The sequence below is a fragment of the Crocodylus porosus genome, unplaced genomic scaffold, assembly GCF_001723895.1.
Source record: "Crocodylus porosus isolate Cpor-Errol unplaced genomic scaffold, CroPor_comp1, whole genome shotgun sequence".
In the NCBI taxonomy this organism is placed as follows: domain Eukaryota; kingdom Metazoa; phylum Chordata; order Crocodylia; family Crocodylidae; genus Crocodylus; species Crocodylus porosus.
In genome coordinates, this window is record NW_017728886.1 from 99911790 (window position 1) to 99930062 (window position 18273).

General features: G+C 44.0%; 1 protein-coding gene across 1 annotated transcript in view; it reads left to right on the forward strand.

Moving 5' to 3' along the window:
• The first annotated feature begins 9619 nt into the window (after positions 1 to 9619).
• COL15A1 (collagen type XV alpha 1 chain) overlaps positions 9620 to 18273 on the forward strand; it is a 175735-nt gene continuing 167081 nt past the window's right edge. Inside the window, exon 1 of the mRNA XM_019536236.1 lies at positions 9620 to 9959. Within this exon, the coding sequence (XP_019391781.1) occupies positions 9903 to 9959 (57 nt within the window). The 5' untranslated portion in view covers positions 9620 to 9902. The remainder of the gene's footprint in view (positions 9960 to 18273) is intronic.

The window sequence follows — 18273 nt, forward strand, 5'->3', positions numbered from 1 at the left end:
CAGAGGTCCCCCCCATGGTCCCCTCTCCCAGCTCCTCCTTCCCTGCCCCTAGTACTTACCAGCTCTGAGTTCAGCTGCAGCTCCCTGCTGCAGCCACTAGGGACTGCTGAATCATCAAAGCGCTCCAAATCTTTTCCGAAGTTTCTGAGAGCTTTGAATTGAGTCGGACCTTTAAATTGGTCCCCTGATTTGAATCAGATTTGGAGATTCAGCCACCAAATCAGGCCGAATCTCCTCTGAATTGAATCACCACCTGAAGCTTCACACTGCCTTAATTGTTGGGGCCTGGGCACAGGCGCAGGGAGCAGAACAGCAAGGGCTGGCACTGCTCAGTCACAAAGCAGCTGGTGGGACAGCTGCAGCTGGATTCATGTCATGGTGCTGTGCTGGATCTGCTGCCAGGAGGAAGCTAATTGGGGGCAGGCAGGGTCTGTGTGCTCAGCGCCCCACATCCTGGTGAGTGAAGGGGGCAGGAGCATCTCTGATTTTTCTATGATAAAAAAACCAAAAAGAAAATGCCCAAGTGTATAGATACTTAGAATTTATTTTATAATGATGGAGGCACTGGTCGGCTTCCAAATATATTTACAATTTTAAAGCAATCAATAAAACATTGCCCAACTGATCTCTCTGTATAATGGCATTTCATTCAAATTACAGAAGAACACAGATTTTTGGTATTTTAATGAGAGAATTTGTGGGTTTTTATGAGATAATTTGCAATTTTTAAACAAGGAACACCGGGATCCCTGCTGGTGAAGCAAGTGGCAAGACCTGGGCCCGCTGGGGACCCAGCTGGAGGGCAGACGGAGGTGGCTGACCTGGTTATTTGGGGTCAGGAGGGCACGCTTCAACAATTCAAAGTGGGCCACTGCAACAAGCACATCTTCCTGGCGATAGATGCCCAGACGGCAGGGCGGGGACACCAAAAGACATGACAGCAGTGCTTCATGAAGGCCAACTGTGCAGCCATAGCCTACTGACAGCTGGGTCAGAAGTGCGGGAGGCTCTGCTGCAGTGCTCATACCACAGCCCAGGTAGCCATGCAGTCCCCACTTGGGTCTGGCAGGTGTGCAGTCATGGGGGCGCAGGTGTAAGATGCTGTCACAGATGGCAGCAGGTCACAGCCAACCAGCAGCTCCCACTGCCAGACTGCTGCAGTGGATAGGGGGTGCAGGGACCATTCTAGGTTAGTACTGCTGCAGTACAGCTGGCCCAAGGGGCTAGTGTCCCCAGATACCAACTGGCTGGGCCTCAGACTCCCTGAGCTACTTACCAAGGCAGCTTTTTCTACTGCTGGGGCCAGTACAGGTGCTGGCCTGCATCTAGCTCCCCCTGGCTGAAGATCCAGGAGGAGCTGGGCAGGGTCAGTTTGCCCCAAGTGGCACAATTTGCCACACACCAAAGTGTATGTTCAGGCATGTATGCTGAGGCACAAATTTGTGCCACTGCTGATTGATCTGCTGCAAGCACATGTGCCTGTATGTGTGGACACACTCTCTGGGTTTATCTTGTGAATCGTGTGTAGGTATTTGCACACGTAACAGCACTAATATTGCATGTTACCCTATGGCATCCTTAAAAGGATCTTATGGCAACCCTGGGTACTGCGGCACCCTCACTGACAATCACCATGCTGGAGATTGAAATACTGATTATGATCCTGACCCTGAAAGCACTTGGAGCTAGGTGTATGTAGGTTTGGGTCCTGTGAGAGAGACATAATATGTTTCATCCATTAGGGGGCACTAGTACTTACAAGCAAAATGTAGTGTCCCACTGACATACTGTAAAGGAGTAGGGCGGTGCAAGTAATTTACATGACCAACTATCTGTTTTAACTGTTATGTGGCTGAACAGAAGACCTCAGATTTTGGTGAATACCTTTGAGAAGTAACGAAACAATTTCAGCATTAAATAAACAAGCATGTTAAATTGTGTCCGCATTGAAAGGACATATGGCTGAGGCTTTTGGAGGGATCTGGGTTTTTTAGAGTTAATGTTGAAGACACTAATGGCACTAGTGAAATATATGGTAAAGGTGAATTAGTACGTTGTACATTAAGAGAAAGTAATACATGTGTTTAATAATAAGGAACTTGTGTATAGGTTGTTAATGATAAAATTATGCTAATGACAGCTGACTGCTGGGGAGATTAACCAACAGTCCTAACAAAAACTGTCCAAAGTGACTCCATCTAGGTTTCATTCTGTTGTAAAGTTAGATAATTTAGAGATGACAGCCAGGAGGAAGGTAAAACAAGTGCCCAGCTGTGTAAACTTTACTCATCTTTGTGACAGCTGTAAGTTGCATGAAGGGTAACTAAATAATAATACAAAAAATTGAAAGAATAGGAAAAGTTAGCTGGAACACTGTACCTGCCCTGTTGATTTCTGTTTGTTTTATTCATGCCCATACCTTTCCAAAGTTACCTTGGTATCTCCAAAGAGCTATCTTTCTTATTGACTTTGTTGAATAACCCTTATGGTCTCAAGATGAAATGGTTTTACCCAGCTCATGTTGTTCTTTTACCAATTTGTAGGCAGAACTTTTATTATATTAGTACAATTGAAAAGTCTTTCTTCATAATGTGTATGTGAGTAAATATGTTTTAATTTAACTGCTTTCTAAAGCAGTTATGTGATCTACCTGCGTGTGGGGGTTATACATCTGAGATTTTTGTTTAGTTTCCTTTTATGAGCTCAAAACCTGTCATGTAAATGGTGAGTTACAAGAGGGTTGTTTTCAGTGAATTAACTTTTAAATTATAGGGTAGCTGCATATCCTGCCTAGCAAGGGGCATTCAGTAGGATATAAACTTTTTTATTAATTATTTTTCTGACACCCTAAATCCCACAAAGTCCTTCTGGATGGCTCCCAATCCAAGTACCCTTCACAGTGGGGTACAAATCCTTGCTCACTAAGAAGGGTAACAAGGGGGAGAAAATCATCAACACTTGTTAGTCAAGACATTTCCTGGTTTTCAACCCAGTAACTTTCTCTTTAGTTGAAAGGTGTTTTGAGAGAGAGCATGGGTATGAGGATACACCCTTTTGCCTGTGTCCTAACCAGAAACCTGTTTCTGCGTGGGACGCTGCAATGAGGCATAGAGGGGTATTCTTGTTGCAAATGGCATGCTGAATGGCTTTGGTAGCAATCCCCCTAGCAGCCTCTTCCAAGTACAGACAGACTGCAAACAGGGAATCATCCATTACTTATGTGCGAACAGTGACTGTCTAATCAAGCTGAAGACCAATGTATTTTATTAGGGACAGCAAAAGGCAGCTATCTCAACGCGGAACTGTTCTCAAACTATATTTCCAAGTCCTGTGCAAATCAGATAGGCCTTGGAGCAATTTCTTTTTTTAAATAATAAGAATTCACCAAACTTAAAGGTCCTCCTGCAACATCCTCACCTAGTGTTTTCAAGTATAAAAGCTACACTGCGTTTCTGGGATTCGCAGCTTATTTTTATGTAACTGTGTGCCTGGACAGAAAATGGTATGCAGTGTATCACTTCCCAATGAGCATTTCTTTTTTCAATTTAAAAAAGAGTTCAGTTGTACATTTTGAATGTGAAATAGTTGTGATGGGGGGAAGGGCATCTGGTTCTATTTTTTTACTTGAGAGACTGCCACTAAATGTCAAATGCATTTTTAAAGTGTCATTTCACGGCTAAGATTTATTTATAAAAATAGTGGAGATGCTTTTTGATGTTTCTGGGCACTGTGCCTGGTAGTTGTGCCAGAAGGTTGTTCATGCAGTTTTAAGAATAGGTTAGACAAACACTTGTATAGGATGGTTCAGATACAGACGATCCTGCCTTGAGCAGGCAGTTGGTCTAGTGCAGGGGCGGGCAATTATTTTGGCTGGAGGGTTGCTTAATGAGATTTGGTGAGCTGTTGAGGGCCGCATGGGTAGCTCTGCCACTTGACAGTTGCCCTGCCCCCTAACACCCTGATCTTTGTCACCAGAAGTCCCTCCCTTTGCCCCCTGGAAATGCTCCTTTTGGGAGGGGAGGGTTGCCACCTCAGAACCAGAAAAAAACCAAAACATACACCAGTGGCTCCCAACCTTGCGGCACAACCCGAATCAGGGTTGTGGGGGGTCCACCCTCCGTCCTCCCCTCCCACCTGCAGGGCTTTCCCGGTGCACAGTCCGCATGGCTCTCACTGTCACTGCCCCCTTCGATCCCGGCCCACGCTCTGTTGGCACCATCGGGCATGGGTGAGTCGGGGGTGGGGGCGGGGGTCATGACCCGGATTTAGGGTTACAGCAAAGAAAGGTTGGGAGCTACTGTCAGATGTGAAAAGTCAAACACCTAGTATAACATATTTTAGTACATACACTTATAAGTAGGTACTTAGGACACAATAAGGCTTGTTAACTCATGCTATTAGGGTTACTATAGGGTTTTCCTGGACTTGTCCTCTTTTTTGGTCCCCTGTGCTGCGTCTGGGCGGGGTTCTTAAATGCAGGCAAAATGTCTGGGATTTCCTCCCTCAGACTATTTTCAGCATGGCCGCCAGTAGGTAGTGTGTGTGATTGGGAGCTGAGTTCAGGACCTGAGTTTTCAGTTTATTGCAGAAAAACATGGAAGAGACAGTACCACTTCAGCAAAAGGGGGCAGGGGTCACCATGTTTGTCTGCACATCCAGGCAGGGTATGGGAGCTGCCCCAGCCAAGCACCTGGATACAGATAAGCTGGAAGGTGGAGGTTTTGGACAGTTTGGGGTCCCGAGACTGGGGCAGGGGTGTGGTGGGATGCTGGGGCTGCAGCTGCAGTGGCAGGGCATGGGGGCTGGAATGAGGGGGTGGCGGGGAGCTGTGTAGCCAAGCTGTCTGGGACATGCTGCCCAGGGTAGAGGGTGCATAGGCATCCTCTTCCCCAGTCTCCAGGCCACACGGTGGTTGGACTTGCTCCACCACCACCCACAGGAGCCAGAACCACTCCTACAGCCTCCGCACTCAGTCCAGCCCGGATGACAGAGGGGAAGCTGTGGGGAAGGGCACTGGCAGAGCCCAGAGGGGGGAGCTGGGGAATTGGGACTGAGGGGACCTGGCAGGGTCTTGGGGGGGCAGGGGGCTGTGGGTGGCAACTGAGGGGCGCCAGCAGAGCCCAAAGGGGAGTGAGGAATTTGAATTGGGACTGAGGGGCACCGCAATGGGCAGGGCACTGGTATATTGCTCAGGGTTGCTCAGTGCTGCAAAGTAGCAGGCTGGGGACACAGCAGCAGCTGGACCCACACACATCCGGTTGAGCAAAGTAGGCCGGGGGGTAGGCATTTAGAATCTATTTTATTGTAACGATTGAGGCACTGGTAGGCTTCCAAATTGCTTAAAAATTTTAAATAAATTAATAAAACCTTGTGTTAAATTATCAACATGGTGTTTCAATGTAATCATGGAAAAATGCAGGTTCAGCTTTTTTTAATCAGTGAATTCAAGTTTTTTTCAGACAGTTTGCAGCTGGAAATATGCTAACCCTATTTGCATGGCTACTTGATGAACAATTGGCAATTGCTAAGAAAGATACACGCTATAGAGAAGTACTCATGAGCATGACCAGAAGAAGCACAGGAGAGGACTGACCGTATGCAAAAATGTACATTTTAAAATTTCTTTACATTTATTTTTGTTTCTCATTAAATTTCTGAGGCAATAACATTTGTTATTTACTGTAACAGTTAGAAATGCCCCCTCCCCCCCGCTCTCTGGACAGGGGCCCTCTTTTTTGGAACTGGAAATATGGTAACCCTAGCTAAGTCGTCTCTGAGCATCTCAGAGTTATGTCACTTCAGGCACAGGTTAATTCTGGGCCATGCTACCCAGCTCATATTACAGTACCTTTAGTCTGTTCCACAGAGATGAAACAAGCAATTTGCAGTCCTCCAGCATTCCAGGATGCACTGCTCCCAGTATCACTCCCCCTCTCCCCAAAAAGAGCAGAAAGAGAGGCCAGGTATCCTGGCTCCTAGCCATGTTTCTGCTCACCAGCCTTCTAGTGGCAAGTCTGAGCTATGCAGAAAAGAAAAAACAGTACTAAACTTTAATATGAGACTGCTTGCACCATGGTCTAACTTTAATACTACTTAACATTCCACAGATTTAGTACTAAATATACAAGTTTACCCTATATAGTCTTTAGGCAAGAAACGGACCAACAAATAAATAAACAAAACAAAAAACCCTTCTACCCTGACCTGGGTACTTGAGGAGGAGTCCTTTGGCTCCGGCTTCTTGCATAGCAGCCTGACTCTCTTCTTGTAGCAGCAAGCAGTTACATTCCTGATTTGCTTCCTCCCCTTCTGCTTCCTCCTCTGGGAGCTTTTAAAGCTCCTACCAGGACTCTCCTTGCCTATCTAAATGCCCTGAAGTTGGGCTGTCTTAACCCTGCTGACTGTTCCCCCTCAAAATAACCAACTGCCCTATTACACTCCCCAAAAGTTTATAGTTTGAAGCTCTGTCCATAGGTGAAAACTGTGTTGATTTGACTTAGTTCCTTTTTGACTTGAGCTAAATTTTAGAAGTTAGTGGGTCCATCTACATGTGATGCTTCAAGTGAAGTAGACTAATTTTACTGTGCATTAGTGTGCATCAGCAAAACCCATACTGATGCGCAATAGAATTAGTCTAATGTGCATTAGTGTCACCAAAAAAGTGTGCTCTGGTGCTAATGCTCAGTAGTGCTGATTATGGTGCATTAAGGTAATACTTTTAATTACAGGTACTAAACTTAATACACCATAATTATGGTGCATTAATGAATGTGTAGAGGTGCCCAATACCAAATTTTAAGTGGTCTTACAATAGAATTTTACCAGTTTAATCACTTTTTTCTAATTTAATCAGTATGATTCTTTTCCATGAGGACCAGGACTCCGTCTCCTTGAAATGGATTATATCTGAATTTCCTAATTTTCCTAACATTTCTATGCATCATAAAATTTCTGCTTTTTTCCCCATTTTTCCAGTAAAACACAGTACTGTCTGGCCTTCAAAGATTAATTTCCTTTTCTACACTGTCAGGGTCCACAGTTGCTCTTACTTGTTTCATATGTATTGCACCTCTCTTTGTTGTACCATAAGTCAGCCAGTGCAGATTTAGTGCCACTTTTGTAAGAGGTACTTGTAAAATGCTGTAAAATTGATTTTTGTAGGAGTTTAGGGTTGGTTGTTCCAGTCTTCCCTAAATTCCTTACATGCTATGTGGAGTCACAGGAGTTCAGCAGCTCATGACTGTTACAGTGTAAACACTTTCAGTCCCATTTAGCAAAGCGTTTTCCTTTGCCATGTCTAACTCATTTATATAAATTACACTAGAGTAACTTGAAAAGGACAGGTGGCTTACATAGCAACAAAAGGAAAGCAGTAACAGCAACGCCTTTTTAATACTTGTCAGTTGTGTGTTCTGTAAAATGTATTTGCCTGACATCTGATCTCAGATGATGACGTATTCCATATGGAGCCTTGCCCAGGGTTGATTTATACAGCGTGGTCAAACTGCTTCCCCAGGTGCTTGCACAGGTGCATTATCAAGGCAAATTGACACACAGTGTGCCGTCACAACAAGCAGATGTACCACCAGTGAAACATTAGCCAGTGTTGGGGGCAGGGACAGTTTCACCTTCTTCCCCCACCCCTTCAGGGTGAGATCCAGGAGGAAATTTGCTGGATGCAGCTGGTAGACTGCTCCTGCTATTCCCTTCAAGTGGGGCAAACAGCTTCCCCTCCACATGAGCACATGCCTGAATTTTCTGAGGAGGATAGGGTTAGGGTCCTACCTCCTACTTAGCTTTCTCTGGTGTAGTTCATACATCTGGGAACCATCCCTACACTGGTCTGCATGGACTTAAATTGTTCCCAGTTACCAAACTGGCCGGGAGTCTAGAGAAAAGGATATTTGCTTCCCCAACCTCAGAAAGCAGCTGGTAATTCTGAGGGAACTGAAGTGGGTGGCATAAATATGTAGTGGCTTTTGTTCTGTATTCAAAGCTATTATCATATTGGCTGCATGGATGATGGCTGTTTTGACAATAGCAAGCTACTTACAACCTAAATGGGAAACTTGACAAGAGACTATAGAGGGGCAATTGGAGATACTAGTGTTCACATCTTTTTCTGCAAGGGTACGGGTTGTTGATTATGCTGCTTCTTAGAGAGAAAAAAATGAGTGGTGTCTTCCCTTAGGGTTGTTGGTTGCAGCAGTGTTGGTCTAAGGATGTAGGCAGACAAGGTTCTTTGCGCAGATGTGATATCTTTTATTAGACCAACTAAATGGTCGGAAAAAGTGTTCTTTGCAAGCTTTCGGGCACAAACACCCTTCTTCAGCCATAGGTGTTTGTGCCCAAAAGCTTGCAAAGAACACTTTTTCCAGCTATTTAGTTGGTCTAATAAAAGATTCACATCTACCCAAAGACCCTGGTCTCTTCTCTGATATTTAACTGTTTGTGTAAATATAGTATTGCATAAAGTTGGTGCATGGTTCTAAAGATTACCTGTTCAATGGCATTTTGACACACCAGCTAGTAAAAACTTTGAGCACTCTAGCAAATGTTTAATCCCTAGACAGTTTATATTTCCTAAAGGTTAGAACTGCTGCAGGTGAAAGGCTCCACCTCATTCAGGTGTGAGCTTACTTTTTTTTCATAAGCATCAAGATCTACCCTTCATCCCAAAGCCATTGTAATGCAAAGGAAACACAACAAGAAAAATAACCCACATTTCAGAAAGTAGGAAACAAATGTTGCTTATTGGTTGCCTGACCTCCTCAGACACAGGAGGATGGCATCACCTTCTATTGCTAATCTCTTTGCAATAAAATCTGGTTCCTGCCCAAAAGAGTATTCCATCTTTCTACTCTTCTGTGAAATCTGAAACATCATAACCAGAAGGAAATATAATTTTACATCCTGCTTGCCACCAGATAACTTTGAGGTAAAATGACTGTTTCAACTTTTCTCTGAGCCTAATCTGCATAAAATGAACTGTTCCAAACAGGAGATTTTACTACACCTTCAGCTGTCCTGTGAAATATGAATTTTCATTTCTCAGTATTGCCAACTCTCATGATTTTTGGCATTGTTCTTCAAGTCAACGCTTCGGGAATGTGAAAAATGTAGCTCTTTCATTCATATATATATAAAGAAAGAAAGAGCTATGTTTTTCACATTCCCAAAGCGTCGACTTGAAGAACAAAGCCAAAAATCATGAGAGTTGGCAACACTGATTTCTACCTAGGAAAACTTTTTCAATCTTTGCTCTTTCCTATGCCTGAAGAAGGGTGCCTGTGCCTGAAAGCTTGCAAATAAAGAATTGTTTTTGCAAATATCTGGTTGGTCTAATAAAAATATCATCTCAGCCAGGAGTTCTGATTCCTTCTGACTGAATAAGTTAACTTACAAATTGGCTGCTAAGTGCTTTTGGGGTTGGCTGGTGGAGAAGTTGTCCTTTCATATGGGAGATGATTTGCAATTTCGGCTTGAAGCTGAGTGTTTTTATTTTAAATGTGAAAAGGGAAGGAGGATGCTTTAGCTCTCTGCAGGGTACTGAGAGCAGCTTATTGTCTTGTGCTTTTTGGAGGGAGGCTCTCTCTCCTGGGCTGGTGGAGGAAGTTACATCAGCATGCATAATAAAGCAGAGGGAGTTTGCAGTGCACTGTTTGCAAGGGGCGCTCTCCGTTCTCACGGTCTGACAAGTAGGTAACTGGGAGGGAAGAATGTTTCCCAAGAGCATTCGCTGTGTGTAAAATCCCATGCAAAGAAGGGACGGAAAGCTAGGAAAAAATGTCAAATGAAGTGATTGGGGTGGCGTGGACTGCAGCACAGTTTGCATTGTCTTGACAAAGTGGATTTTATGGAATCATTTTTTGCATTGAAATCAGCACAGAGGAAGTGTCAGCATGTATCACCGAGCTCCCGCTCCAAAGACAAGAGGTGATCATTATCTGAGCATAAAGGTAGGTCGGACACAGAAGCAGACAGAATAGCAACAGGGTAGATAGCCAGAAAAAGATTGTAGCAGTGCGCAGTGCTTATTAATGCTACCGAGAGGTTTATTATTTTGGCAAAGTAAATAAGATATCCAGACAACACTTTGACAGCTTCTTAGGTTCTTACAACTTGGGTTTTACTTCCATCAGCTTAGCATAGACAAATCTTTCAAAATCATTCTTGGAATATGAAGGATTAAGCACCTGGATAAGTGCCTTATAATGCATAAAGATAATATTTTGCAATTTTGTAGTTGGTTTAATAAAAGGTATAATCTCTGAACCAAGAGTTTTAGAGTTTTGCATTTTTTTATAATGCATAGTGCCCTCAGGCTGGTACAGTGTGGTATATTCTCCTCTGTTAAAAATACAGCTGTATTTTCAGCCGTTTTCATATGCTAACTCAATGATCGTTTGATCCTTAGCTCAAAATTGGCTAAAACAACTGGGAGATAGGCTCTCAGTGTGGGAGAAATGGAATTTGTTGCCTTAAGAATACAGGCAGTGTTTTACATGTAGGAATGTGTGTTGGGCAATGGGCAGGGGCATGGCTCTGTAAAACAGGACAGTCTTTTTCAATGTTAGATAAAAGTAACAGAAGCTGTGTTGTTGTTTATATCCTTTGTAAAATGTGTTTAAATTTCAACTCTTTTTTTTACTGATTCTTATGAGGAACTTTCTGTTGGTAATACTGTCTTACTCAAGGATCATTTAAATCATTATTAGTGGTAGTTTTGGATAGATCTAATTCAGAATAAAAGAGTATTAAAACATTTGCAGTTGCACATAGGGGAACAATGAGTGTATGAGTTTGAAAATTATAAAGCAGGTGTGTCAAACAAGCTAATATGTCAAATGGATATTTTGAAAAGAGCCACTGCTTTCTGGTACAAAAATTGTGTTATAAAAGGGAACTTTAAAATGCAGGTTAGCATATTTGCATCTGTGAGCATATTCAATTATAGGTTTATATATTTAGTACTGAAGCATTTCAAGATCAGTTTACACTATGTATAGTAAGATTACATTTCAGTGCAATTATTGCAATAAATGTTTATTTATACCTGGATATTACTTTTTAAGCTATAAAGCTAACCATTTAGCCCAGCAAACCTATTCACAGAATTTAGCACTACTTGAACAAAAAAGTCTTCAAGTTACTTGAATCGCTTACTCTTATTTTTTTTAACACCAGCAAATGTTCAATAAATCAGGATTTGAAAGCATAGTGGAATGTTTCCAAAAGGTCACAGAAAAGTTCAGCAGCTGTGACCTCAGTCAGGTACACAATGGAGAAGATAACATTTAGTCAGCTTGACATGTCTGTCTTTGTTGTCACCCATGTTAAGAAATGCTCTAGGAGTAGAGATTTACGGTCCACTGGTTTTAGTCTGTAAGTGCCTTGTTCAAAATTGTTTCTGCATCTTCTGTGCGTGACACAACAGTTAATATTCATTTTTTCTCCCAAAGTACCCACTGATTGCTTCATTTCTTGTTGAGCTTCAAGAATTCCAGGCAATACAAGCCAAAGTTACTAACATCTCATTTGACTTTGCATTTCACCAGTCTGTGGGCAAAACGCTGTTCCTGTTACCGAGTGCGCTGCAGCCTTCTTGATATCATGTTTTGTTCTCAGTTGATGTTTGTAAGTGTGATAAGGTTTTGTTACGTAGTTTCTTTTTAGCTTCCTCTTTACCAGTAAGTAAAACTAACCTTTGATATCCCTTAACAGTAAAACTAAGTAGGTCAGGCAAAGGACAGCAACGCTACATACATCTCATTTTGCCTCTTAAATACTTAACTTTGATGTATTTCTGTTTCTTGAGACAGCTACTGGTAGCAATACAATTCTCTTAAATAGACAAGATCTCTTAAGATGTTTCACATACTTATGTATGTGGTGTGATAAAAAGGTCAATTAAATGTTCAAAATATGTGCCCTGAATATTTTTTTAAAGGGCTGAACATAGATTTTGAGTAAGTTTTAATATACCCAAGATGTATTGTTTCTAAAACAAAACAGAAATTGAACTGTTTGTATGTCTTTTGACTCAGGGGACTTTTCCTTTGGAAAGTATGATCTCAAGATCAAGCTGCTGTGTCCGTTTTAAAGGTTCACAAATAATTTTATTGCCAGCAAAAATTGCCACAGCATTGTGATTAATCCTTGAGATAAATTTAGGCTGTCTGCCACAGCCCCCGGTGGGGACAGTGCTGAAATGTGCTTTACTGGTAGCTGCTCCTGGAAAAGTTGTGTGTGTGAGAGGCTCAGTTCACCAACAAGCACAAGGAAACAGCTCTCTGTTTCAATAATGAAAATCTGCAATGACACAGAGGTAGATGGAATTGCTTCAGATTTTATTCCGTCTTAAAGAGCACCGCATTTGACTCTTGGAATGACCACAACTTCAGTTTCCCTGCACTGGGCTGGATTGGCTGGCTAAAGTGGAAGGATGTAGGCTCTTATTCAGCACCGGGTCTCTCCCTGTCTGCTTTGTAAATTGTTGGCATCTCTTTCAAGAAGCCTGCCTCTATCCAGGGAAGGGAAAGAGTGTGGTGGTGAGTAGTTCTGCCACAGGAGAGGAGCACTATTTAAACCAAGGGTGGGCAAAATAGTGGATCCAGCCAGCAGCCTGACTTCCATTTCCCAGCAGCCCTTGCCTGCATGGCTAGGGCCAGTCTCCAGGGAAACCCCAGCAGTAGCTGCGCTGTGATAGCTCAAGGTTGGGTTGCCATGGATACAGGTTCCAGCCGCGCTGGCAGGGCATGTGGTGCAGCAGGGCAGGGGGTGCTCCAGAGCTGCTGGTATCTTGTGGCGGGGCAGTTTGGTCTGCGGCCAGAGAAGAGCTGCGATCCACTGCCTGCACACCTCTACCCAGATAATGCGGGCTGCAGATTGCAGCACTGCCCTGGCTTCTTGCAGCAGTGACAGTGCTGTCCCGAGCCAGGGCAGACCCGTGATCCACTGCCTGCACAGCATTGTGGCTCTGCCCTGGCCCAGGCTGCCCCGCCGCAAGATCCCAGCGGCTCTGAAGCAGCCCCCTGCCCTGCCAGGTGCCCTGCCAGTGTGCCTGGGGCCAGTCTTCATGGCAACCCCAGCCTTGGGCTATCACAGCACAGCTGTGGCTGGGGTTTCCATGGAGACCAGCCCCAGCCATGTGGGCAGGGGCTGCTGGGAAATGGAGTCCACTGCTGGCCAGATTTGGCTTGTGGGCCAGACTTTGCCCACACCTACTTTAAACCATCTTTTCCATCCCCAGTACCTGCCTATCCAGGAATGGCTGTAATCTGGCCACTTAATCTGTCTGTAATGTGGCCATTTAATCTGGTTTTACACCATAACTACTGCCTACCAACCACAGATTTCTCAGTTTTCAGTAGTCACCCAAATGAGTGCAAACACATGTTTTAGGGCATCATCACCTAAATTATGTGGGACCTGTGACCCTTGGCAAATCACTTTGTGGGCCTCAATTCCCTTATCTTTACACAGCATGTAAGGCCTGCCGGGAGCATTGTGAGGCTTAATGAGTTCTGTAAAGTGTGGCAGACCTGGTAAATTTTACTCAAGCTTTAATCATCTTGAGTTTGAACTGTCCAGATAAAAAGCACTTTGTGGGTTCACATGGAAAAGTTCTCAATAGAATATAGTTTTTTTTCTCATGGAAGAATTCTTGAATTATAAAGGATTTCAAAACATTTGATCTTACAAAGACCATTATTATCCCTCCAGGAAACAAGCTGCCTTGGCGAAAGAGAGTCTGACTTTTTAACCTTTATTTTGCTTCTTTACTGAACTGCATTAGATGTTAAAGCCATTGATGTAGTGCTGGTTTTGCAAAAGAAGGAATTTTCATTTAGCATTGCCTGGCTGAGGGCATTAGAAAGAAAATTGCCATTAAAATCCTTTAAGCTCTTCAGATATTTGGTAGTATTAGCTGCAAGTAAAACTAGCCATACATGTATCAGACTACACTTGTAGTTTATACTCATATGAATTGTTTTTTAGTATTTTCAGTAATGGACTAGAAAAACTGTAGCAATACATTTCCTTTTTTGTGTATTTGCATATATACACTATTCCCCCCCCCCCTTTTTTTTTGAAGCTACAGTAGACAACACGTAGAAGTTTACTCTGACCCAGTTTCAGACTAATCAAATTATGGGGACAGAGGAAAGGCCCTGTATGGCCTCTTTAACTTATGTTAATCCTAAAATAGAGAAATTTAGCAGTGACCACAAGATCTGCAAAGAGGCAAGGCATAGGGCGAGGTGGTGTTCTCTTTGTCCTTCTTAATTGTAATGTAAGGGACTGCCATGGATCCTCTGACCACACCTGGCCCCAAAGTTCTCCATGGAGACAATACAGACTATGCAAAGGGGATTGCTGACTTTGCTGGCTCTTTAATACTGGGCAGTTCAGCTGGGCTGTGGACTAGAGGCGGAGGAGGAAGATGCAGAAAAGGGTCTCCTTCAGACACACTCGCTCACAGTTAGTCATGCCCTTCCTCCTCCCTCCCCCAGAAAAAGGCAAAAAAACCCAGAAAGATTTCTGGGGTCTTCTATACAATTGACAGTAATCAGAGAGAATGCTTTGATGCATCATTTCAGGGCATTTCAGCCAAAATGGGCTGATTCAACATGTAGACTATCCTTTTTTTTTCCGGTGGGCTTTCTGTATTTTTCATGATAGCTTAGATAAAAACAAAGTTACGATAGAACATTTCTGACAAGCTGGAGTTACATGGATATTTCAGAGGATATTTCATAAGGATTTTCACTGATCTGATTTACAGAGTGGTGTCATTCATCTGTTTCCCTTCAGTTCTTAATCCCTACAATGAGAGTTAAAGCCTGTCGCAGCAAGAGCTAGTCTGGGGAATTGGAAAGGGATTTGGGGTCTTTCTGATTTGCTTCTTGGACTCTCACCTGCTACTATCCAATCATCGATTTTCCTATGCAAAACGAAGTTATGATAGTCTCAGTCTCGTTCCTGAAGGAGACACGTTCACAGTGCAAAATCTGCTCTTATTTGGCAGACTCAGACTCAGATTAGATTTGGAAATTGCAAGGAAAAAAAGTTAGCATCCATCATTGCTTGTTCAAAATATTTAATGTGGGTAGAACCACTTTGACAACTTGGTTCCAGGTTGTTCATACTGTGCACCCTTGCATGTTTTGGAAAGACAACTCAAGTTCCCTCATTTAAGGGTGATTATTTTTCAGAAAAAAATGTAACAGTTAATTCTTTCTGAGAGGTCCTAACTTTTGGAATTGGCTTCATCTGAACTAGCACAGATAAGCAGACCTTAATGGCATGCTTCAATTTACTTTTTATGGTTGGCTTATCAAGCTAACTAAGAGTGGCAATCTGGAGTAAAACTATGTGTTTTCCTTCCTGTGTGTGTTTTTGGGCTTGTAGTTTGTTAGTGCATTTAAAAAAAAGTCTAAGATTTGTCTTTCTTGTGTCTATTTAAATTCCTTGCATAAAACTAATTAAAGATACTGATTCAGCTGAACTGTGTGTAATAGCAGGTAAGAGGAGAGGGGAGGGTCTTGGACCACTTGTTGAAATTTAGTTGGATCTCTTTAGTGGTTAAACAGCACCTCTTTTTGTCAGGTCACAGCATTTAATACCAGCCAGAACATGGCAAATTCCAGCTAAACCCAATTGAATGATCAGAGCTGGAGTAACTGAGAGAGAATCAGTATTCAAACTTGGCTTATCTGTAAACTGAAAGAATCAGGAGGAACAGATTTATAACAATCTCTCATCCTCTGAATTGAACAACATCTTATGTTCTCCTATGATAGTAGCCTTGAAAAGCATAGGTTTTTTTTCTGAATAACAGGAGTAAATAAGAGGCAATAAATAAGGAATAAAGTTGGATAGTATCTTGATAAATAAGCTATCAGATGCCCACTTAAATATCTTTTAATCTTGAATTTTCTGGTAAGATGAAGAATTCAATACTTGTTAAATCATAATCTAAGCGTCACCATTTTAAGTCTGAAATGAGGAAAAATTTAACTGTTGATGATGGCAAATTTAATATTTAAAAGCAGTTTTCATTATCTTATTTAAGATTGTATTGTTCATCACAGAGACTGAAGCAATAGTCATTATATCCAGGTGTTTCCTTTAAAAGCAAAAGCTGGCTGAGGTGACTCTTTTTTTTTGGCACCTTAGGGTCATTCATCCTCTCCTTTTTTTGGCAGTATAACCCAGCCACAACAGTCTGCTTTGCACATTTGATCTGTGCGCTGGAGTCAGCCTCCTTCTCAGTTATGCCACCATTTTCATTTCCTGGAAGTAACAGAGTTAGGAGCAAACTTAGATGTTCTATTTTTTAATGAACTCTGAGGATCTGGGTGCTCCTTCAAACCTTTTGAAGTCTCTTCCTTCTCTCTCTGTCCTTTTCTTCGCTCCTGTTTCTTTTCCTTCCCCTGGCCTGAACCTGGGAAGCTCTCCTCTTTCACCCCCCACACATCCTCCAATACCTGGCTTTGCTTTTGTCCAGTCAAGTATGTTTCATGAGCTCAACAGGTTTGGCAGACTTTGCTGAGATAGCTTGTATGTTTTCTGACTTTGGAAGTGAGGGCACACTGCTGATTCTTTCTTCATATTCTCAGATGAGAGATCTTTTGGCAGAGCTTCAGGGTTAGATTCAGTATTTTGCAAAGGAGGGTGTGGGAGCAGTATCCCAAACTTCAGGGATGGCTGTGACTCTTTTCCATGAGCCTTCTCCCCCTCCATGGGTGTGGGTTCAACAGGAGACTCTGGAGACTCCTTTTAAGGCCCTAAAGCAGGTGAAAACCCCTACTCCCTTACCCCTTTGTGGTCAAAGGCACAATCCCCTCCTTTTACTTTCTGCTCCCCTCCCCCGCCTCCCACAGCTGCTTTCCCCATTGCTCTGGGAGTGGGGGAAGCTCTAGAGCAGGGTGGGCAAAATATGGCCCACCAGTTGATTCTCTCTGGCCCATAGGCAGGCAGCTCCAGCTCTGGCCTCTGCTGGCATCTTGCAGGATGCTGGGCGGAAGCAGCACTGCCTGCCTGAATCTGCTTGGCATGGCAGGCCCTGGGTAAGCTGTACCCAGATGGTCTTAGAGCAGCCCAACCTGCTGCAGTGCACTTCATGCTGCTGGCTGCCACCAGCAGGAGCTCTCTCCATGCCTCTGCATTGTAGAAGCTGGAGCTGGGGGAGAGGGGCAAAGGGTTAAGAGGGGCCACCTCATGCAACACTGAAGTGAGTCAATCTACTGCAACTGAGAGAGTGCAGAGGTTCCTGCTGCTTTGTCCGCTCGCTGTCTTTCAATAGCGGGCATGGCAGCCAGGCCAGCCCCTGGGGCTGCTTGGACTTGCAGTTCCCCGTATGGCTTGCTGCAGCCTAGCCCAGCTACCCCACTTGAGAACTGAATGAGCAGGCAGAGGGAGGGAAGGAAGTGGGAAGCTTGTAAGAAAAGGTTTGCATATAAGAGTATATGAACTGCCATTTCATAAGTCAGACCATAGGTCCATCTTGTCCAGTATCCTGTGTCATACAGAGCCTGGGCTGCTTGCAACAGGCAGCAGGCAGGTTGCAAGAAGCTGCATTGGGGTCCAGAGCCCTGGCAGCAGCGTCCACACATGCACTTTGGGGTGCATGGAGGGGAAGGGGCTGGGGTTCTGCTGTCCAAGACCCCTTCCCCACCATGTGCAGTGATGCATGTGTGCAGCCACTGCCATGGAGCCGGACCCTGGTGTACCAGCTGCAACCTCCTGGCTGCCTGCCACACCCAGTCTGGACTCTGGGCAGCTGCTGCCTGCCACAGAACCCAGGCTGCTCGCAGCAGGGCCTGCAGCTTCCCTGACACCTGCTGCAAGCAATCTGGGATGCATGGCTGGGGGCAGCCACCCAGAGCCTGGGCCAGCTGTGGCAAGCTGAGCAAAGTGGCCTCATGTGCAGTGCTCTGGCATGTGTGCCAGGGGTTGCTGACCCCTGGTACAGAAGTGCCATGCACACAAACCTATCTAAAAATTGTGGAACCCAGTCTAAGATAAACCTGGATCAATGTGGTATCAGGCTTACTCTGTTTAGGTCAAACTGGTGCATAGAACATCTGTGCACGTTCCCTATAGAGCCCCCTCCCAGACCCCAGCAACACCCCACGGGATCTCACCTTCCTCCATCCCCCTATTGCTTTTGCGGGTTGTGCCTGCTCACCCCACTCCACCCGCAGGTCACATCTGCCCTCCACCTCATCTGCAGGTCATGCCTACCCCCCATGTCACCTGCTGGTT